The sequence below is a fragment of the Mustela erminea genome, chromosome 12 (assembly GCF_009829155.1).
Source record: "Mustela erminea isolate mMusErm1 chromosome 12, mMusErm1.Pri, whole genome shotgun sequence".
Classification (NCBI taxonomy): Eukaryota; Metazoa; Chordata; class Mammalia; order Carnivora; family Mustelidae; genus Mustela; species Mustela erminea.
The window spans coordinates 5046781-5069709 of record NC_045625.1 but is presented as its reverse complement, the minus strand read 5'-3'; the positions used below and the strand labels follow the sequence as shown (position 1 = coordinate 5069709).

General features: G+C 60.5%; 1 protein-coding gene across 2 annotated transcripts in view; it reads left to right on the top strand.

Moving 5' to 3' along the window:
* Positions 1–22929, top strand: part of LAMC3 (laminin subunit gamma 3) — a 56571-nt gene that overhangs the window by 19159 nt on the left and 14483 nt on the right. The window contains exons 4-16 of one of the 2 annotated variants that reach the window (XM_032308240.1): positions 1681–1847; positions 3849–4037; positions 4127–4244; positions 6146–6244; positions 8940–9076; positions 11675–11785; positions 13062–13254; positions 13411–13526; positions 16422–16640; positions 18207–18395; positions 20461–20706; positions 21506–21659; positions 22341–22483. In XM_032308240.1, the coding sequence (XP_032164131.1) occupies positions 1681–1847; positions 3849–4037; positions 4127–4244; positions 6146–6244; positions 8940–9076; positions 11675–11785; positions 13062–13254; positions 13411–13526; positions 16422–16640; positions 18207–18395; positions 20461–20706; positions 21506–21659; positions 22341–22483 (2081 nt within the window). The remainder of the gene's footprint in view (positions 1–1680; positions 1848–3848; positions 4038–4126; positions 4245–6145; positions 6245–8939; positions 9077–11674; positions 11786–13061; positions 13255–13410; positions 13527–16421; positions 16641–18206; positions 18396–20460; positions 20707–21505; positions 21660–22340; positions 22484–22929) is intronic. The other variant, XM_032308241.1, reaches the window with a different exon arrangement.

The following is a 22929-nucleotide window of genomic DNA, read 5'->3' as shown; positions in this document are numbered from 1 at the left end:
AGCCATGGAAGGATTTGGCCAGGGTAGTGACAGGGTTTGGAAAGGCCCCAACCCCCTGACATCGCATGGGCAAGGGTAAGAGGAGCGAAAAGCCAGAGAGCGTTAGGAAGCGGCCGGCGGGAGGGGGTGGGAGGCTCGGAGAGGCTCGTGGGCCACAGGCTGTCTAGGACGGGAGGTCCTCTCGCTTGTGGGCGTGATTTTGGAATTCAGGGACATTTGGGTGGCCTTCAGAGGGGTGGAAAGGTCCAGGAAGGGAACGCGGGGCCCAGCTGCCTGCACTCGCCGGGTCTGCCCCCTCCAGGCTGGGCTGGGGCTGGAGGGGAGGGGAGGTGCGGGTGTCTGTGAGGGCCCCGCCACACCTCCTCCCCCGCCCCTCCCACGCTTGGTTCGGGTCAAACCACCCAGGAGGAGGCGCTCTGCACGGTTGGCGGGTGGTGGCGAGCTCCAGTGCCTGCTGTCAGGGGGCTGCGGGCCAGAGGACATCTGGGCTCCAGCTGTCCGAGCCAGACCACCCTCGGGCCTGCGCTGGCTGGGGGGCAGGTGGGCCGGCACCCGGAGTCCCACAGTGGCCTGGAAGAATTTCATTCTTTCCCTTGGGGTTAGAGGGCTTCATGGGGGAGGCTGGGTGTTCGCAGACCTCGCTGGGGACATGGGTGGTCCCTTGTCCCAAGGCCAGGGGTCTCTATCTCCCAAGACTGCCCACTGTCTGCCTCATCCCCGCCAGAAATGCTGGGGTGTTCCCTGCCTACCTGGGGCTCCCACGGAGAAAACAATGGCCTGTGCCCTTACTAAACCCGGTGTCCCCTAAGTAGAGGAGACAGTGGGGGTGCCGGCAGCGGTCAGCAATTTCTTAAAGTCTGCCAAGGGCAGAGCACGGAATGCAGCCTACAGGAGCCTGAGACTAGTGTCCAGGAGTGTGGGGTCTGCACGGAGCAGAACAGGGTGCGGAGTCTAGCTCTGCCACTCAGCACCTGTCACTTCAGCCTGAATCTCCGTTTCCTCATCTGTGAAATGGGGGTGGGTGTGGTCCTTCCTGCCGCAGCAGGAAGGTCTGAGCTCTGCTGGGCGGGGGGCAGAGGGGAAGGCTGGAATTTGGACCTCGTGGTGGCCCCACAGGCTTACTTGTGTCTGCCCAGTTCTGCTGGTCTCCTGTCACCACGGGAAGGTGGATGCGGTGGGAAACGGTCCCCAGGGGCTGTCCCAGAGGCACAGAATCACCGGGGACTTGAGTCGGGGGCTGTCCTCCGTAAGGAACAACCTCTTTCTCGCCTCTTCAGACATGAAGGAGGAGTGCGGGCCAGCTGCCCCCTTCCTCCACCCCTGCCTCCACTTGGGACACTGGGATAACCTCTTTCTGGGTCTTTCTGGGCTAGGACTCCTTCAGCAGCAGCCTCGCAAACTTTGCCATTCCTAACAGCTGGCCCAGGGCAGCCTGCATGGGCCTCAGTTCTCCCGTCGGTGAAATGGGTCTATTAGCGGGCTCACGAAGATGTGGTGTGTTTGTCCACGGACGGAGCTCAGAATAGCGCAGCGCAGCCCGCTCTCCGTTCCCGTGGACCCAGGCGCATCATAGGGCTTCCCTGTAGCTCACTGAGTGGTCCAGTTGGGCTGTCTGGCAGTGAGCCCCTCCCCCGACGGTGCCTTCCCCAGTCTCTGGACCCGATCTCCGTGTCCCCCCAGGTGTAAGTGCAACGGGCACGCCAGCGAGTGTGGTCCCGATGCGGCGGGCCGGCTGGCCTGCCGGTGCCAGCACAACACCACGGGCACCGACTGCGAGCGCTGCCTGCCCTTCTTCCAGGACCGCCCGTGGGCCCGCGGCACGGCGGAGGCCGCCAACGAGTGTGTGCGTGAGTGTCCCAGCGCTCTGGGCCCCAGGGGCCGAGTCCCTGAGACCTGGCAGTGGGGGCTGCTCCTGCCGCGCCCCCCCACCCCGTTGCTGCAGGGCCGAGGAGGGGCAAGGGGAGAGCAGGAAGGGGTGTGTGTTCCTCCGCCTTGCCCCTACGAAGCGCCCCCCAGCCCAAGTCCCACGCTGTCAAGGAGGCATCTGGGAAGCCCCCCCACTGTTCTTTGTTGAGTCCCTCCGCACTGTTCTTTGTTTCAATGGCTCCAACCGCAGCTGCTAATCAAAGCCAGAACAGAAGGCCCCAGGTCCTGGGGGACTCTGACCTGCCCACCCAGCCTCTCCCACGGCCCCCCAGGCAGCCTTTGAAGACGAGGTCCCCATGTGATGTGGCTTTGACTACCAAACCTCAGAGACCGGCTGGAGACGATGGTGCCAGCGTACCGTCCCCGGAGACATGGGGCTGCACACAGCGGGTGTGGGACTGTCCATCACCGCCCGTCCCAGCCTCCACCACCCCAGCTTCCCCCAGGCTCCAAGCCCTGCCCTGTCCCCCAGAGAGTCACCCGAACTTCTTTGGTCTCCCCATGTGTAGCTGACCGTTGCTGGGCGCCGGGTCACAGCTGGTGGCAGGAGGGGTGTGTTCACCGGCGGCTGTCCTGACAGCTTGGCCTCTGGGCCCACCCTGTGAATGGACCCAGGCTTCTGGCCTTCAGAGCAGGGGCCAGGAGGGGACAGCCTGTTCTGTGAACAGGGCAGCCCTGTCTGCAGGGGCTTCCCACGGCCACCATGGCCCTCTTGGGGTTCTGTTGCCTTCTCTGCTCTGCCTCCCCCCGGAAGTCCTCCCTGGGGCCAAAGAGGCGGGCCGGCTGGCTCACCCATTCTGAGCCTGAGGCTGTCTCCACGGTGGGGACACAAAAGGCCAGACCATTTCTCCTGCTGTGTTCTCACCCAGTGGCCCCATCTCTGTCCTCTCCGCCAGCAGCCCGGAAGCTGTGCCTGACCCCTCGCCCCCCTTCCTACAACCCCAAGCTCAGCCTCATCCACTCCTCTCGGGCTGCCTGTCCTTCTACGCAGTCTGTGCCTCGGTCCCAGCCCCGTCACCCCTCCTCCAGGCCTGAAGCGCCCCAGCCCTGCTCACCAGCCCCCAGCCCAGCTGCGCCCGCAGCCCGAGGCGCTTGCTGAAGTGCCAGCCCAGTGACACCCAGCCCCTGGGTGACCCTCCCAGAGCCTGCCTTGCTCCAAGGTGAAGTCCGCTGACCGTGGCTGCCCGGCCTCCCTGGATCAGGCTCTGCTGACCTCTTGACCCCACAGCGGCCCCCGCACCCCCCTACCCTGTCCCATCAGGCTGCCTGAGAGGTGACCTTCCAGCCACCACCCCACCCCACCGGCTCCCTGCAGCGCAGGGCGGATCTTCTCTGGCCCCCACTCCTGCCTGGGACCGCCCCCGCCCTGAGGACACCGTCCGCTCCCTCCTTCCGTCGGGTCCCTCCTTCAGCTCCCAGGGCCTCCCTGTAGCTCTGCCCACCTGTGGGGCCGCTGCTCGCAGGCCCACCCACGTGCGGCCTGAGCCATCGCCAGCCCGCCCTCCTTTCTTAATGAATTAATGAGTGAAGGAGGCGTGGCCTGTGTTTCCACGAATCTGAATGACCTCGTGGTCCCTAGGAGCCAGAGCCACGCAACTCGTAGGGCTGGAAGGGCCCATGAGAGAGCTCGGTGTGAGCCACACTGCTGCTCCAAAGGTGGCCCGCTGTGGTCCGTGCGTGCGGACAGTGCGTCCGGCTTGCCTGGGAGGGCCCTGGGTCGTGGTGCGCCTCCTTCGCTCTTGAGAGTCCTGTTGGGGAAGACGGGTCGGGTCGGCTGCTCTCTGTGTCCTTGGTCAGGCTGGGCCTGCCCTTCACCCGGGCCCCCCTGGAGCTGCCGGCTCCTCATCACCAGGACGCCGATTGGCCCAGACCGCCCCCCCACCCCGGCCCCTCACGTGCCGCCCCCCACCCCCCGCCCGCAGCCTGTAACTGCAGCGGCCACTCGGACGAGTGTGCGTTCGACCGGGAGCTCTTCCGCAGCACGGGCCACGGCGGGCGCTGCCTCCGCTGCCGGGACCACACAGCCGGGCCACACTGCGAGCGCTGCCAGGAGGACTTCTACCGCTGGAGCCCCCAGACGCCGTGCCAGCCCTGCGACTGCCACCCGGCAGGTAGCCGCCCCCGCCGCGTGGCCCCCGCCTCACCCCTGCCCCGATCGCCCCCCCCCGCCCCCCGCTGCCCTGTGCCCTTCCTCCCTCAGGCTCCTTGCACCTCCAGTGTGATGCCTCGGGCACCTGCGTCTGCAAGCCCACGGTGACGGGCTGGAAGTGTGACCGCTGCCGGCCCGGCTTCCACTCGCTCAGTGAGGGAGGCTGCAGGTGAGGCGGCCAGGGCCGCGGCGGGGGACGGCTGTGTGGGGCGCCGGTGGTGGACTGGGAATGGAAGCCCGGAGGCGGGAGGAAGGGGTAGTAGCTGCCCTTCCCGCCTTCCTTCCTCCTTCTATCCGTCATTCCATCTTGTTAGTCTGGAGCCTTCTCAAGGGGTCTAGAGACACCTTGTTCCGGAGAGCGTGAGACAGGGCGTGAGTCCCGTGGAAGCCCGGCTGGCCTCAGCGGTCAAGGGCAGGCTTCGCAGGAGAGGCACCGAGTTCTAGTGGGAGGGCTGCCGAGAGACGGCAGAGGGCCCGGTGCTCCAGGCGGAGGAAGAGCGCATGCAGATGCTCAGAGGCAAGTGGGAGGCGAAGGTCAGTGTGGAGGAGCAGGGGGTGCCGGGCAGAAGGGTGCATGGAAGAGGAGGTCCGGTGGGGCCTCGAGGCCTCAGGAGGAGCTTTGGACGGGCGTGAGGCAGCAGTGGGATGAGGTTGGAGGCCGGGGTAGAGGCTGCAGCAGGAACGGCTGGGAGACGTGGCAGCTCGCACGGGCGTTTGACCACGGAGGGGCAGAGAACAGGACAGATTCCAGAGCCCCTTGGAAGGCAGAGCTGGCAGGAGGTGGTCACCAGGGAACAGAAGAGGAAGCAGGGGTGACGGCTGAGCCTCCAGGTCCCTGGGCAGAGGAAGGCCATTCATGACACAGGGAGCATGGGGCAGGGAGGGGCTGAGTCTGCAGTGCGGGTGGGGCATCCAAGGGGAGAGACGGGCAGGGGGCTCCTGCGGCCCAGACCTCAGAAGAAGGCTTTAACACGGGCACCTGGGTGGCTCAGTGGGTTAAGCCGCTGCCTTCGGCTCAGGTCATGATCTCAGGGTCCTGGGATCAAGGCCCGCATCGGGCTCCCTGCTCAGCGGGGAGCTTGCTTCCCTGCCTGCCTCTCTGCCTGCCTCTCTGTCTACTTGTGATCTCTCTCTCTGTCAAATAAATAAATAAAATCTTAAAAAAAAGAAAAAAAAAAAAGAAGGCTTTAACACGCTCATCTAACTCGATCACCTGATTGATAAACTTGCGTGACCAACAACACGAGGCTCTTAGAAACTTGGAAACACTTTTAAATGAACTTGGCTTTGGCTGCAACAGGCTCTTTGTGTATTTGAGACGCAGTGGAAATATATCTGGGTCGGATGGGGGGTCCTGGATGCCTCACGGAATACTCAGTGGGTCTAGGCACAGCTCTGGGCATGAGGCCGGAACTCACATGCATCCCGGGGGTTTCTCTGGCCTCTGGGCCTTTGTATATGCTCCTACCCCAGATACCCTTCTCCCTGCAGCGCCCGCCTCTCCGGGCCCGTGTCTGGTAAACCCTTCCACTTTCCACAGTTCTCGGCCCAGGCACCCCTCCCCAAGGGCGTCTTCCCTCTGCCTGTTCTCTGATCCTTCACTGCAACCTCCTTGGTGCACGTACAGCCTCTCATATTTCCTCTCAGAACTTAACCGAATCACAGGAGCTACCTGTTTGCTTGTCCCTATTCCATTGACCGTAGCCTCTGTGAGAGCAGGAACCATGTCTTGTCAGATGACGGAAGGGCGGATGGACGGAAGGTGCCTGCGTGGGTGGTCGGGTCACTCAGTGGAAGGCTAGGAGGACGGACACGAGTGGGTGGTTGGAAGCATGTACAGGTGGGTGAGTGGGTTGGTCGGCGGGCGGCTCAGTCTGCAGGTGAGTGGGCGGGCCGCTTCCTTGGCAAGGTGGGAATGGCAAAAGCCGGGCGGCAGGCGCTTGGGTCAGCCTGCCTCCTGGTCCTCTAGGGAAGCGGGAAGGATGGAGAAGTTCCCTCCCACGAGGATGGGCCATCCTCCCTCTGGGCTTGCGCGTCTGATACTTCCCTGCTGTCCTGTCTCCTTGGCAGACCGTGCGCCTGCAGTGAAGCCGGCAGCCTGGGCACCTGTGACCCCCACAGCGGACGCTGCCTCTGCAAGGAGAACGTGGAAGGCCGCCTGTGCGACAGGTGGGCGGGCCGCCCGCCCCTCAGCTTGCTGGGAGGGACTTCAGGGCTGGTGGTGGAGGAGCGGGGGCAGGGTCCGTACAGACCGGGGTGACTTCACCACCGGGCGCCCCTCCTGGAGCACCGTGGGGTCTGCCGTCCTGGAGGTGATCTGAAGGGTTTGACCCTGTTTATACTCTTTTATAAAGGCTTACTCGTTAGGGAGAGAGAGAGTGAGCGCATGGGCGGGAGGGGCAGAGGGAGAGGAAGAGAGAGTCTGATGCAGACTCCATGCTTAGCACGGAGCCGGACCTGGGGCTCGATCTCATGGCGCTGACATCAGGACCTGAGCGGAAACCAAGAGTCAGGCGCGTGACTGGCTGAGCCACCGGGGCGCCCTGCACCGTTTGTGCGCGGACCCTCCCCACTGATGGTTACGAGCTGTGACAGCCATTTTCCTTTTATATCTGAAAACGAAAGAACCAGAAAGGATAGGAGATATTCTCTACTCCGGGGATGGCAGGTCCCTGATACTCCAGCCGTGCCCTCCCCGCTCCCCGCTCCCCCCCCCTCCCCGGGCGGACGTCACCGGTGGAGCACACTAGTCTTTCCCGCGAGCCCTACTGTAACCTCAGAACCCTCCTGGCCCTGCTCCCGGGGCCTCCCGCCCGCGGAGCTGCGATTCCTGCCTCGTTGCCACCTTTGTCATCCTCTTGAGGTACAGACGGAGCGTCTGAAGTTCACGAGGCAGGATTACTTTTCCAAATCACATGGTCCTTCAGCTTCTTCTTCTGTGTGTTCAGAGGGCCTCCTAGCTCCAAGCCATGGGGGGCTGGCGGACAAATATGGGTTTACCTCCGCGGGCGCACACCGTCTCCTCTTCCTGGCCTTGGCTCTGATCTCTGAAGCAGCCAGCGCAGGGTCTGTCTGGGGCTCTTTGATTCTCTGGCCACAGACCTGTGTGGGAAGCCCCCGACACAGCACTATACTGTGGACTGTACCCTCATCGGAGCGCGCCGGGCCTCTGCCGATTCAGAAGAAGCCGGTCCCAAAGCTATGGCTGGCCCTGGCCTTGACTCACCTAGGTCAGCCCCAGGCCACCCCCTCATCTCGTCCACGTGTGACCTGCAGGCCCTGGAGTCAGGGCTCGGCTCCCTGTGGGATTTCCTTCGCTGAGAACCCCAGGGGAGGAAACAGAGGAGTCGGGGAACCGGACCCCTTCTCCCACAGTTCTGCCCCCACCCCACCTTACGTCTAGAGGGGGTCCTCCCTCTGGGCCTCACTTTGCCCATCTGTGAAATGCGGAGGCTTGATGAGATGTGTTCCTCAGAGCTGGCTGGGCCTCCGGGGGTCATCGACAGCTTCGGACGAATCCGATTCCTCCGCCCCGGCAGGCTCTCGTGGGGCCCCAGGCAGAGACCCAGAATCTGTGATTGTGTCTCCAGGGCTCCTCGGAGAAACAGCTGATTCTGGGGCTGGGGCAGGGACCGTGCCGGATGCGCCCAGGGTGTCTGGTCATCACAGAGAGCAAGGAAGTGCTTCATTACAAGCAAAACCAGATGAAAACAAACAGAAAAAACTCTAAACCAAGATGGGGATCTTGGGTCCAAAGGACGTAACCCTGACCTGGAGGAGCTCGCTAAAGCGGGAACCAGAGTCTGAATAACAAAATAAATAGTGGCGGTGTTGGATTATGACCCAAAGAGTCAAACACATACCTCCAGGTCCACACGGATACAAACAGATGGGGCGGGGGGGGGGGGGTAGCTAACACCAGGACGAAAGGACAAAGCTTCCCAGCAAAAGGATTCCAAGTAATAAATGTAGAAGGAAGTGGGGGAAATAGGAAATCAGTCCTAATTTCACAGTCACCGTCTCGGTGGGCAAGAGCCGCCTGATTGAGTGGGCAGAATTTCCAGGAGAAACAGGATATTTGCATAGCCCCAGGTATCTCCCCCACAAAATATTTCATAATGACGGTGGTGGCCCCAAAGTGTATCCACAAGCCTTTAATACCCCCCGGCCTCCAGGGGATGGGGCGTAACTCCTGCCGCTGCCGGCTGCCCTTAGTGACTTCCTTCTGAACGCGGCACTTTCCGTGGTGCCGGAGCGCTCCGGGAGGCCAACAGCCCTGGCCGGGCTTGTGGAGGTTAACGTCCTGGTGACGGCGCAGGGGCGGCATTGACCCCAGTGCGATGTGGCAAGAAGGACGCTTCGCCTCTGTTTCTTCCCCAAACCCACGCCCCCAGTGTACTCATGAGACTGCATCAGAGAAACCCGAACTGGGGGCATTCTGCAAAACATCTGACCACCGCCCTTCAAAACCGGCAAGGTCGTGAACGACAAGATTGCCGCGTGGACCAGAGGAGGCGGCGTGGTCCCGGATCAGGTCCCGGCCAGAAAAACCAGAATTGGTGGGAAAAGGGCAGAGTTCTTACTTAATCAAGTCTGGAGTTGAGTAAGTAACGGGAACTAACAAGACGGTCCTGGCCCAGTTAAGGGCACCCTCGCAAAGTCGTTGACATCTGGGAAAGCTGGCCACGAGGCCGCGGGAGCTCTCTGCGTGATCTTTGCAACTCTTGGAAATCTCAAAACTCAACACATATTTTTTGAAGTTTCCCCAGTGATGCTGGCTCACCTTGACCTAGTTGAGATCCCCTGACCCTCCCTGACTCACCACTACCGCCCCCCCCACCGGGGGGGAACACGCTTCTTCCAGGTGCCGCCCCGGGACCTTCAGCCTGCGGCCCCACAACCCTGCCGGCTGCACCAGCTGCTTCTGCTTCGGCCACTCCAAGGTGTGTGCGGCCGCTGCCCAGTTTCGGGAGCACCACATCCTCTCCGACCTCCGCCAGGGTAGGAAGCGCCTCCCATCCCCCCACAGCCACCTCCCTGGGGTCTGCCTGCTCCACGCCCAGGTGGGGCAAGCTGTCAGGGGGTGTGTGGGGTGGGCTGTTGGGCTCTGGGCCATCCTGGGGGGGGCTAGGGGCGGGGCTAGGGGCCAGAGTGGGAAAGAGAGGGCAGACTCAGGCTGCAGGGGAGGCGTCTCTGGGCTCACACAAACAGGCCTTACAAGATGTGCCCTCTGCACCCTTGAGAGCTCCCCGGTATCTACCTGCACCCCTCAGCTCCCTCCCTAGCCTCCAGCAGGGTTGGGAGCTGGGTAGGTGGCAGCCTTTAGACCCTGTGGGGGAGTTTCTAATCAGTCATGTCAAGAATCCCTTGACGTATTCCCCCGTCCCCCCAGGCTGGGGATTCACACTCAGTCCCCAGACTCCATTCACTGAGCCCCGGCTGTGTGCCAGGCACTGTGCTGAGCTCTTTACATCGTGGAACCCATAGACCTAGGAAGGTAGGTACTGTTATTCCCATTTTACCGGAGAGACAGCTGAGGCCCAGAAAAGGCAGGTCACAGAATTCAGTGGTTGCCACTCAGGTTTGTCCGCTCCTGAGTTTCGCTCTCTGCTGCCTTGCCAGCCTTCTGTCTGGGACAGGGTCCGGGGGTTCCGTGGTGCCCTGGGTCCCCAACGGCAGGTGTGTGCTTGTGCGTCTTTGGAGTTAGAGGGCGATGGAGCTCGGCATTTAATCAGAGCCTATGGGGACCCCTGCCCGGCCCTACAGAGGCCCCCCCACTCCTGAATTTCCACCAGGCAGGAGGCCTTGTCAGCTGGGGGCGCCCCAGACGCGGAGGCAGTGCGCCCTCTGCTGGACACTGCGCAGAAAGCAGGGTGGAGATGGGGTCCCGCCTTGCAGTCCCCTGACAGGGGTCTAGGATGTTAGCATCAGACAGGACTCATTTTATAGATCCTAAGAACAAAACCATTTTCTGCTCTCAGGTTGAGCCAGGCGCTGGGTTTGGCACGTCGGTTTCAGTATCTCACGTACCTCACTGTGATCCCGAGGCCACAGTCTCAAACTTTCCTCGCCCCCCCATCCCTTCATGCTCTTGAAAATAACCGAGGGCCTCCCAGCAGTGTCCTTTACGTGGTAGTTAGCGTGGGTGTTTTCTGTACTAGAAATGACAACAGTAATTTTAAAATAGTCATTTTTTTTTTAAGATTTTATTTATTTATTTGACAGACAGATCATAAGCAGGCAGAGAGAGAGGAGGAAGCAGGCTCCCTGCTGAGCAGAGAGCCCGATGCGGGGCTTGATCCCAGAACCCTGGGATCATGACCTGAGCCGAAGGCAGAGGCTTTAACCCACTGAGCCACTCAGGCGCCCCGTAAAATAGTCATATATTAATTTACTTAAAAATGACTAGAATAAGTGTGTAACAGAATGATATGAGCCTGTGAAACAGAGAGCTTTTTCAAAAAGACAAAAACGGGAGTGCACTCATCAACTCTCGCACGTTTCCTTACGGCTGGATTAGAGCTCTCAGTCTGCTGCGATAGCACATGACTTGCAGTTTCTGGAAAATTCCACCATGTGTCAGACACAGCATGAAAGATGCAGATTTCATCTTAGTGTTACTAGAAGGTAGCTTGAGCTCACGGGTCCCCTGAAAGAGTCTCGGGCATCTCCTGGGGTCTTCAGACCAATTTCGAGAATAGTCGCCAGGGCCAGAAGTACTCCACTGTTTTGCAGATAAGGAACCGGCTTCAGAGAGGTGACGTAACTTGCCCAGGGTCACACAGCCAGTGAGAGGCAGAACCTAGTCTAGCACTGGGCAGCTGCAGACCTCCTCTTTTTGACCCCTTTGCCTTCATCCCGCCCTCCTCAGCCCTCCGGTGCCCTGGGGGTCGGGCCTCCACCCCCCTTCCCAGCGGCTCCCTTCAGGTCATTTGCTCTGTGCCAGACTCTGCTTGGTGTATTGCCCTCACCAAGGGAGGGTGGACAGGACGGGGGATGGGAAGGTCTGGGTTCTCATCCTGGCTGAACCACTTCCTAACCAGGTGGTCTCCCTCAGCGCAGTGGGGGCTAATGACACACGCTTCTCAAAGGACAGGCAGGGTGAGGTCCAGGGTGAGCAAGTTCTCTGAAGACCTGAAGATGAGGTCAAGTCCAGTACTGTTAGAGACCATCCCGATGGCTCAGTGCCCCGTGCTGGGATCTCCAGACTGTGTCCTCCTATTGTATTCAGGACCCCCTGAAGGGGCCAGGCAGGCTCAGAGGTCTCCCCTTGCCCAAAACAGAGCTAGGACCCTCAGCTTTCTCACTTTTGGGGGGTCTCCCTCCCTCCCGGAGACCCCCATCCTGACTCTGGGGCGAGGGTCTGAGCTGGCTGGCTGTGGGCAGCACGGAGCCACTGCTAGCACCAGCCGGCTCTCACCGCCCTCCCAACCCCCACTGTCTCTAGAACAGTCTCTACCCCCAGGTCCGTTGTTTCAGGCTGGCTCAGGCCTCTGGGAGCCATCCGTGCGCCCCCACCCCGGGAAGGGTGGTGTGAGGAGGGAGGGGAGGGAGGCTGCCCCCCAGAGCCCCACGCGTGCATGTGCATTTGCCATCCAGGAGCCAAGGGCTGGCGGAAGGGAAGTGTGGGGGGCCCGGAGCATCCCACACGAGGGAGCCCGAGGGGGCTCCTCCTGAATCCAGAAGACGAGGAAGAACTTACGCTACCAGGTACGTGTCACCCCCCCCCCCCCCCCGCTGCTTTCTGATCAAGGCCTTGCCACCAGGCCCCCCCCAGGCCCCAGAAATCCCTGTACACTTCCCATCAGCCTCTCACCCCACCAGGCCCTGGTACCCTCCGCACAGGGTCCTGGGATTCTCGCAGAAGCAAGAAGTTCTAGATTATTCTGAACCGTCCCCAACTTTGGACTCCTGGGAGCTCTACCAGACCTGGAACCAGGATCCAGGAGTCCATTCTTAGCTCACATGGTGCCCCGATGTCTGGCTTGCTCTGTGGACACGGCACCTGGGAAGAAGCGAAAGTCACAGGACCCCAGTCCAGGGACAGGTGCTCCAAGCTCAGAGGCCGAAGAGCACAAAACACACTGTACTCCGTGGCTGCTTTGTTGACAGGCTTAAGAAAAAGTAGTTTTTTGCTTAAGAGGTATTTGCTGGATCTTTCGTTGGGCGCTGGGCACTGGGCACAGTGCAGTGGGCAAGGCAGGTGGACGGACTCAACCAGTTTTATTTCACGTCTTGATGCGTACCCCAATCTCCCAAGCTGCTCTGCCTCCAGCTGGTTGCTGAGTGCAGGGTGGGGTGCGGAGGGAGACAGGCAGGGAGGGGCGCTTTCCTGCCACATGGGGGTTTCAGCTGAAGAAGTTGAAAGATACAGAAAAATAGCCCGAGTTCGAAGGCTATGATAGGCCCTGGTCCTCCGTGTTTCTTAGGATTCCACCACCTTCTCTGTGCTCGAAGCGTGTTCTGATGCCCATGGGAAGCGTGGCCTCGGGGCGGTCAGCTCCCCTTCTTGGCCACCCATGCGGCAGGCTTACCTCGTACGTGCTCTGAGCCTCACTAAGCTCCCCCAGCGTGGGGCCAGCAGAATGTGCTGGTGGGGTATTGAGCACGAATGGGGAAGGGGACAGCAGGATGCCACCACTGTGCATGACGCCCATGTCTGCTCTGCCCCCAGACACTCCATTGTCCCATCAGACTTCACTTATAAAACCCAAGCTCAAGACAGTGACAGCAGAGCTTAAGCCAGGCATGGGGCCCTGTGTTACTACAGGGACACGGGGACATGAAGCTGGCCTGTGGGGGGGTTGGGGAGGGTTGGGGGCGGCCAGCCTCAGTGTCTCCTGTCTAGGGAGCCTTTGGCTTTCTCCCTGCTGTCGCTTTATCTTGTCTGAATATTTAATTGTCAATAAAATCAATACCCCGTAGACACTTACAATCTTTAAAATCAAGCTAATTAAGTGAAGACAAGCCTTCCTCTCGTCTTCAGAGAAGTTCCTGGGAGACCAGCGGTTCAGCTACGGACAGCCGCTCACACTGACCTTCCGGGTCCCTCCTGGGGGCTCCCCGCCCCCCATGCAGCTGAGGCTGGAAGGGGCGGGCCTGGCTCTGACTCTGCAGCACTCCGGCCTCTCCGGGCCCCCAGACTCCGGCCAGCCCAGGGAGGTGCGGCTCAGGTTCAGGTAAGTGTCCTGGTGTGTCCTGAGAGGCGGGGGATGGGCAGTCAGGGTGGCCCCTGAGGTCTGGGCGCACTTGGGTCCTCCTGTGGTCTTGGGGCTCCCACCCTCTCCACCCCTACCCCCAGCCTTGGCTTCCGGTTTGACCCGCGCCCCTGCCAGGTTGCAGGAGACCTCCGAGGACGCGGACCCTCCGCTGCCCCCTTTCCACTTCCAGCGGCTGCTCGCCAATCTGACGGCTCTGCGCATCCGGGCCGGCCGCGGCCCAGGCCCTTCCGGTCAGTAATGATAAGGACCGCCCCCCCCACCCCGTCCCCAGAACCAGCCGGCCCCGGGGCTCCTTGGTACCTGGCCTTGCCGAGTCCCCACGGCAGACAGTTACCACCCCCCGTTTTACCACAAAGACATCTGAAGGTCAGAGGAGTCCGACGCTCGCCCAAGGTTATGGAACTGGAAAGGGACCGGAGGGTGGACTCCGAGGTCAGAGGCAGGGGCTGGACAGGTGTCCGAGGGCGGACAGCTCCAGGAGACAGACGTGTATGGTCACAAAGCAGCCAAGAACCGTTGGGTGTCATCAGGCCATGGCCGAGGCCACCACTGCCAGAAGGCGGGACCTCCGAGGGGCTTCTGTGGGTGCTGGGCTGGGGGGAGGCGGGGTGCAGGTGAGGAGCCCTGAGTTGGCGCCTCCTGCTGGTCGTTGGTGGTATCGCATCTAAGCCGTCCTGGGAGCCGATCTGCCTTCTGAACCTTCTCGGGGTGGGGGCTGGGCCAGGACCCAGCTTCCAGGGGGATTTCTCACCCTGCTCACCTGGTGATCGTCCTGATGGTCCTCTGATGTCCTGGCTCCTCCCTCTCTCTTTAATGTATCTCTCTCCCCTCCGCCCCCAGCCTGCACCCATACCTGTATGGGCCTAGACTGGACATCTCCAGTACCCCTGTTTAGAAGAGGTGTCTCACATGAAACACCCCTTTACCGAGCAGAAGGGAAACTTGGACAGATTATAACCTAGACACAACTTTTTGAAGCCCATATAGTGGGCTGATTGTGATCTACAGAGCAAATAAAAGGAAAGTAAGTGACATATGAAAGTAATCATTGATTTCCGAAGGGTTAGAGCTCAGACGACCACACTGGGTGACAGGAGGTAATCAGAGTTTCCCCCACTGCAGGGGACGAATAAGTGTGCGTGCCAGAGAAACCGAAGCCCGGGAGCTGTTTGCATGCCTGGCGAGCAGGGAAATTCTGACACGGGGGTGTGTGTGGTTGGCGGGAGAATAAAAACCAGGGTCAGGGTCGGCCGTCCCCAGGCGGACTTACTTGTGCTTCTGTTCACAATGGAGTTGGGGGGCGCCTGGGTGGCTCCGTCGTTAAGCGTCTGCCTTCAGCTCGGGTCATGATCCCAGGGTCCTGGGATCAAGCCCTGCATCGGGCTCCCCGCTCGGCAGGAAGCCTGTTTCTCCCTCTCCCACTCCCCCTGCTTGTGTTCCCTCTCTCGCTGTGTCTCTCTTTTTGTCAAATGAATAGATAAAATGAAATGGAGTCGGGGTCTGGGCTCACGTGTTTGCAGAGGGGCCTCCCTGCCCCTTTCGGAACCAGCCAGACAATTGAGGGTCACGGGGGGGGGAGTTTCTCCTCATGTCAGTTGTCTGATAGCCCTGGTCCTCCTATCCCCTTCCTTGTGACAACCACAATAGCCACAGATTTGCTTCTAGGGGGGTGACGGGCTCCTTTTGGGAAACTTTGACTTCCAGGGCCCCTTCGAGCCCAGGCGTGGGGTGTAACCCGGCTCCTCCTGCCTCCGCTCCCTTGTTCCTTTCAGAGCCTCATCCTCACCATCCTTGCCCTCACGCCCCAAAACCTCCCTGCTCCCCAGGTCACCGTGCTGGGCCTCCTTATAGGAATTCATTTCTGCCACTCAGCCTTCAGTTATCAGATGTTCACAGAACACCGACTTGGGCCAGGCCCGTGCGGGGTGCCAGGGCAAACCCAAGAGGCAGGTGGATAGAGCGACCATCTCTCCCCACCGAAACCCAGCCCTAGACCTCCTCTTCCCCCTGCGGACGTTCTGGGCCATCTCTCTCCGTGCTCTTGCTTTTTTCAGCTAACGGTGTGTCCTGGCGGCCCTGACTTGTCTTACACGTAGAAAAGACTGTCCTGCCGCTCCGTATAGTTCTGTGGTATCGATGCTCCGCAGAGTTCAACCTCCCCCCATCCCTAGACATCGAAGCGGGCTCTGGTTTTCAGTGTGCGCACAGCACGGCAGAGGACAGGGAAGAGCTCCATGGAAAGGTCTTTGTCTCCTTGTGCAAGTCTGTCTTGTGGCATCGATTCCTCAAAAGGGAAATGTTCTGTCTTAGGTCAAAGAGGGCCCATTTTCAGTTTTGATACCCACTGCCAGATTTTCCTGCAGAGAGGGCGGCACCACCTCTGTTCTCAGGGCACGTGCCCACCCTTCTCCTCTGTCTTCCCGCTCTGGTCCTTCTCCCATGTTGGTGGATCATTGTTGTTAGATTTTGCCCCAAGATTGTAGTTGTTTTCTTGGGGGGAGGTTGGTCTGATGGGGCTCTCCTGCTTCACTAGAAACCTAACCTCCTAATATCATCCTAGATCCCTGACATGAGTTCCCCACACCATCTCTCCCTGTCGCTGATCTTTATTTTTGTGAGAGATTTTATTTATTTTGAGAGAGAGCGAGCATGAGCAGGGGGGAAGCCGCAGAAGGAGAGGGAGAAGCGGACTCACTGAGTGTGGGGCCCGATGTGGGGCTCACAGGGCTCGATCCCAGGACCCCGAGATCATGACCTGAGCGGAAGTCAGATGCCTCGCTGGCTGAGCCACCAGGCGCCCCTCCTGTCATTGATCTTCGATGCTTACCAAGCTGAGAGTCAGGAATGGTATCCTGGTCGTTTGAATTTACGTATCTTTAATAACCTGTGAGAATGAACGTCTTCCGTCACATTCCCAGCCATCACCATTTTTTGCTCTGAAAATCAATTTATTTTTCCTTTGTCCTTTTTCTTTCTTCTTTTTTTTTTTTTAATTGCAATTGACTCATAGACTGCCTTTCTGTATGTGGGTCAGTAACCCTCTGCCTATTACGCATGTGAACAGGAAGCTCTTATCGGGGAAACATGTGCCTATAATCCTCCTCCTCTCCATCGTCCTTCTGCAGGCCAGGTGTTCCTGACCGAGGTCCGGCTCACATCCGCCCAGCGGGGGCTCTCCCCGCCAGCCTCGTGGGTGGAGACCTGCTCATGTCCCAAGGGGTACACAGGCCAGTTCTGTGAGTCCTGTGCTCCAGGGCACAAGAGGGAGACCCCCCTGGGGGGTCCCTATACCGACTGTGTCCCCTGCACCTGCAACCAGCACGGCACCTGTGACCCCCACACAGGTGAGTCCCGGCACCCCATCCACAGGGCCCTGGGGCGACTCCCGGCACAGCCGACGACCTGATCAGGGTCCGCTCTGTGCATACACGAGCCATCACCAAGAGCGGGACTCACTAGACGGTGTCATCAGGGTCCTCCACGTCCCGGGACCTTTCTATACCGGTCCCGTCTTACAGGGGAGGGACCCAGGGTGCAGGGAGGCTGCTCGGCAGGTAGGTGGCAGAGCTGCTCCTGCCACAGGTTCACTGCCAGAGCCGCACCTGTAGGAGGAAGCTCGAGGGAGCCCTCGACCAAGGTCACCAGGCAGGAGGTGCTGGATGGGGGTCTCTCTCCACACGCAGGGCCGCTCACTCTGGAAGTGGGAGGGTCTGTGCCCTGATGCCGTCCTGGAGCAGGTGAAGGGGGTGGGGGGGTCTCTGAGAAGGGAAATGATTGTGCCGGAGCCGACAAAGGACCGCAGCCAGGGAATCGGCAGCCGAGCGAGCGGGGACAGGCACGTGCCGCATGCGAGGGGCGTCCTCCCCTGGTTTGCCGTGGCAGGAATCACCGAGCCCCGGCGAGGCCCCCCATCCTGCCCTGCACTGCTCCAGGCAGCCCCTGCTGAGGAGCATGGCACGGCCGGTCTGTCACCCCTCAGAGCCCTTGGCTGCACCCTGACCTGCTGCCCTATGTGGGCGAGTCCTCACCTGGCTGACGGGCAGAGCAGCCACTGCGGCTCCCACTGGACAGAGAGAGGAGTGAGCGCTTGGGTCTGGGCCAAGGCAGGGCCCCCAGAGAGCAGCGCGGCCGTGATGGCGCCCCCAGATTGTCCATCCTGACTTCCCTCTGTGCCCCACTGCCCCCTCCGCCCCCAGGGGCTGCTGGGCCTCCTGGAAGTGGGGGTCTTGCATCACTGGGCCCCTCTCAGCCAGACTCTCCCTCAGTCCCTGGCCACCGAGCCTCCCTTCCCCAGGGCACAGGCTCTGAGCGGACGGCAGGTGCTGGAGAAGGGGGGTTTGCACACCGCCCCCAGCATGACCAGCCAGGGGCAGGGGTCTGTTCCATGAGACCAGGCTGCCTCCGGGAACCTGCAGACCCCGTACGTGGGGACTGTCCTTGCAAACTCCTGTCAGGAACGGACTCCTGGGTCTGCGTCACTCTTGCTTTTGGCCCCCGAGGTTCAGAGAGCACAGAGGAAGGGCAGGGAAAGCACGTGTGCAGACGTGGGTGGGCCGTCTGTTGGTTCGCCGATAGGTGATGGAAGGCAGGATGCCACCGATCACAGCCCAGGTCACTCTGAGCCAGCGACTGTGCAGGGCGCTCTGGCTGTCCATGAACGAAAACCCCCGAGGCCAGAGCCCCTGTTGTGTCCCCCTGAGGCAGCAGGTGTTAGATGGGTTTCCCAACTCCACATGGTTAGTAAGTGGTAGATTTTTTTCTCCCCAGGCTGTGCTGCCCCCGACTTAGAAGGTTACCACCCCAGTTCTGCTGGGGTTGTGCTCTGTGACCTCTGCCACCAAGACGCCCTTGTCTCTGGAGCCTTCTGGGCTCAGGTGGTCTCATCAGGTGGTGCTTTTCTTGCCCCTCAGGGATCTGCCAGTGCGGCCATCACACCGAGGGCCCCTCCTGTGAGCGCTGCTTGCCAGGTTTCTATGGCAACCCCTTCGCAGGCCAGGCCGACGACTGCCAGCCCTGTCCGTGCCCCGGAGGGTCGGCCTGCACAGCCATCCCAGAGAGCAGCGAAGTGGTGTGTACCCACTGCCCCCTGGGCCAGAGAGGTGAGTGGCTCGCACCCTGGGGCCCTGCCTCTGTCCTGGGCTCCAGGAGTGGGGTCCTGGGTTCAGAGCGTGACGGATGGGGGAGGGCCTAGCTTGGGAGTGGCAGGCCTGACCTCTGGGGCCGTGGCCAGGGCCCCAGGCTGCTGTGGGCTCCTGGCAGAACTGGAGTAATTAAGCATATCCAGGAGAGGTTTTGAAAATCCCTGTCTGAGCCCTGGCCCTACAGAGCTTGATCTGGTAGCTCGAGATGGGCCCTAAGAATCCATATGCATAACAGGGGCTCTGGCTAGTCTGACACACAGTGAAGGTAGAAAATCTCTGATTAAACTCTGAGCTTTTATTTTATTTATTTATTTATTTATTTGTCAGAGAGAGAGAGAGAGAGACAGAGAGCACAAGCAGGGGGAGCAGCAGGCAGAGGCAGAGGGAGAAGCAGGCTCCCTGCTGAACAGGGACATGACACGGGACTCGATCCCAGGAATCCCGGGATCATGACCTGAGCCGAAGGCAGATGCTTCACCAACTGAGCCCCCCAGGCACTCCAAACTTTCAGTTTTTAAAACTCGTTGCCAGGGCGCCTGGATGGCTCAGTGGGTTAAGCCGCTGCCTTCGGCTCAGGTCATGATCTCAGGGTCCTGGGATCGAGTCCCGCATCGGGCTCTCTCCTCAGCGGGGAGCCTGCTTCCCTCTCTCTCTTTCTGCCTGCCTCTCCGTCTACTTGTGATTTCTCTCTGTCAAATAAATAAATAAAATCTTTAAAAAAAAAAAACAAAAACTTATTGCCAGATGTCCTGTGAGGCAGAAGGTTCCCCAGCGCCTGCTCCAGGACCCGGGGCCACCCTTGACAACTGATTCTTTTTAACAGCTCTTTTGAGATATTGTCTATGTACCTGACAGTTCACCCACTCTAAGTAGACAACTCAGCGGTTGGTGTTTTCTTTTTGTATATCCCATTAATAATGTTTTAAATTACGGCAAAAAAGGTATAACACAAAGTCTCCATTCAGCCACACGCGAGATATGGTTCGGCGGCGTGAAGCACATTCCCGGCTGCCCTGCCGTCCCCACCGTCCGTCGCCAGAACTAATTCATCTTCCCAGAGACTCTGTCCCCATTAAGCAGCCCCCCACCGCCTCCTCCAGCCCACTCCCGCCCCCCTCCCGTAGGCACGGGTCCTACTTCCTGTCTCTCTGCATTTGACCCTTCCAGGGACCTCACGTGAGTGGAACCCTCCAGTGTTTGTCCTTCTGTGTCCGGCTTGTGTTGACATAATGTTGCCAAGGTTCTCAGACATCTCATTGCGTGTGTGGTGACTGTGGCTGCCTCGGGACAGCCCATCACGTCTGTCCCATCAAAGGCCAGCCTTGCTGGGGAGCACTCTGGAAGCAGCTCCCTACAGCCAGCTACAGAGTGGCGGGGGGGCAGGGCGGGGGCCCCCAGACCTGACAGAGCCAGGTCCCACCTGGGGACCCTGCACCCCATCCTGCCATCAGGCTGCGCCTGACTCCCCCTGCTCTGCAGACGTGAGGGCAACCGTCTCAGTGGGTGTGGACAGTTCGAGACGCTGGTCTGGCCCAGGCTGAGATGTGCCCAAGGAAGGATTTTGGGGGAGTGAGGCGCTGCTGTGCATGGAGGGAGCAGCCCCCTGGGAGGGTGCCTGGGTGGGCGCCAGCCCCCGCCTTTACCACACCGGCGTCCTGCGGGCCTTGCTGAGGAAGAGGGTGGTGGCCGTGAGGCTGAGGAGGGTTACGACAGTGACTGGGTGGCGACACCCCCTCCGCTGGGCACTTAGCTTGGGCTGGGAGTTGAACACTTAGCCTCACCAAGCCCTCAGACGTGGCTGGCCTTATCGTCCCCGCTTTGCAGACGAGGAGCCAGAGTTCAGAGAGATCCCAGGGCTGGTCTAAGACACACAGCCAGCTGATGGCTGAGCTGGGCCCTGGCCCTGGGACTGTGCTCTGCTGCACAGGGAAACCTGAGAGATGCCCACCCTCCCCGCCTGGGGACCCTGCAGCCTCGTGCCTCGGGCTGGCTCCTCCACACACAGCCTCCCCCCTCCCCCCAGGGCGACGCTGTGAGATCTGTGATGATGGCTACTTTGGGGACCCTCTGGGGCTCTCTGGGGCTCCCCAGCCCTGCCAGCAGTGCCAGTGCAGTGGGAACATAGACCCCAACGCTGTGGGCAATTGCGACCCCCTGTCTGGCCACTGTCTACGTTGCCTGCACCACACGACCGGGGCCCACTGCGAACGCTGCCAGGACGGCTTCTACGGGAACGCCCTCGCCCCTCGGCCTGCAGACAGATGCACACGTGAGCACCCACGCCCCGCCCTGTGGGGGACCCCCTCCACCACACCCAGCCCGCAGCTCTGGGGGGCTGTGCAGCCTCAGGCAGATTCCTCACCTTCTCTGTCCCCTTGCCTGGAAGGTGAAGGGTTTGCTCTCCTCCAAGGTCAGGGACTCTCTCAGCCTCGTTCTAATCAAGGCCAATCCTGTGAATTTTTTCGTTTGTTCTTTACCTTGATAATTTGGTACTTATCTCAAGCCCTACGGTTAGTGCCTACGACTGTCCTCGGTGGCGGGCAGCACCCCTCATGTCAGTGCCGCCCCTAGGCTCCATCAGGCTCTCCCTCTCCCCTTAGCACTCAGCCCCCGTCCTGCTCAGAGGGCCACAGCGAGCCTTGGCCCGTGGAAGGCCTCCGGAAGTGCTGGCGGGAGAATCTGGGCGTTGCCCCCAAACTTACTTGCTCCAGAGCCCTTTCTCCGTGCTCTGTGGAGCCCAGGAGAGAAGGGTCAAGAGACCCAGAACAGTGGGCACATGGGTCCACCCGTGACTCTCTGCCAGGTCTCTGGCCTTCTCTCCAGCCGACTGGGGTTCAGGGCAGGCTCAGAAGAGCCATCTGTTACATGATGATTCTAGACTTTCTCTCCAAGGACATAGGAAATAGGATGAGAGTTGAGGACAGGCCTAGAGTCTTTTTCCAGACAAAGCTTAGGATCCTGGGTTGAATGTGAGTCATCCCCGTGGGCTCCCCATCTTCTCCTGGACCCCCAGAGTTTGAGTCGATGATCTGGTGATTCCCCAACACCGTTTCTGCTTCCGTCCCCAGCCTGCGGCTGCCACCCCGAGGGCTCCGTCAGTGAGCAGAGAACCTGTGACCCGGTGACCGGCCAGTGCCCCTGCCTCCCTCATGTGATGGGAAGGGACTGCGGCCGCTGCAGCCCTGGCTTCTACGACCTCCAGGCCGGGAGGGGCTGCCGTAGGTGGGTGGGGTGAGGCGGGGAGGGCCCTTCCCTTGGCTGTGTCTCCAGGATGGGAGAAGCCAGGGAGCCCCCAGAGGGGAGATGGGTGTGGAATGTGTCATCCAGGCCCCCTGCCAGGAACACTGTGCCCTGCCCCATAGGGGGACAAAGGAACGGTCCCTTGAGGGGTCAGACTCGTGGCCCTGCCAGCCCAGGACGCAGGCCAAGCGCAGCCCTGAGGGACATCTGGGTGGGCAGGGGGCCGCTTTGGTCTCTGATTCCCTGCTCAGTGACACCATCCCTCCATGACCTTTTTGGCCAGAGCGGCACCTTAATGTCTTTAGGGAGCAGTGAAGGACCCCAGGAAAACGTCCAGTGCAACAAACAGGCTTGCAAGACTTCTCAGAGCCTTTAATATGCTAATTGCATTGTGACTTTCCAACACAGGGGTATATATAATCTGCAAGATTTATAGGTCCCCATAGCCCTTTTTGGGGGGAAGGGGTAGCATTTTTGTGAGACTGTGCTTCCCAGGACACAGCTGGGGGTAAGCTGTTGGACGTGTAGCCACCTGGCAATGGGGCCTTGCCAGCAGAGGGTGTGATCCCAGGGCTCCTCGCCGGCTGCGGCCAGCCGAGGCTGGGTGGGGAGCGGCCCAGAGCTGGTCTCCCACTCGGGCTCCTTCCCCCTTCCCTATCCTAGCTGCACGTGTCATCCGCTGGGCGCCCAGGAGGACCGCTGCCACTCCAAGACTGGGCAGTGCCCGTGTCGCCCGGGCGTTGAGGGCCAGGCCTGCGACAGATGCCAGCTGGGTTTCTTCGGCTTCTCCATCAAGGGCTGCCGAGGTGAGGAGGCTGGCTGTGTGCCGGCCGCCCGGAGGGTGGGGCCTTGAGGTTTCCGGACAGAAGAGCCACTGGGATGCCAGCCATGTGGCCAGGGAAGGAAAGATTGGCTACTTTCCTGTAGAAAGGCCTGTCTTCTAAGAGCAGCCATACGTACAGGGAGTGAGAGAGTATAGGAACCCAAACTCTAGCCCCAGGATTCACTGCTCACTTGCCGTGTGCGGGGGCCATCAAGTTCCCTCTCTGGGCCCCCGCGCCCCTCCCTGCACAGCTGGGCTGCCTGGTCGTTCCTAAACATGGCGGCTTCGCAAACCCAGGAACCCTGACGTAAGTCAGTCACCACCTCTGACATTCCGACTCAGTCTTCCGGGAAGGACCCAGGAGTGTGGTTGAGCTGGACCTGGGGTTTCCGGAGTGGCCAGGCGTGAGGCTGCAGGGGTCGTGGAGGT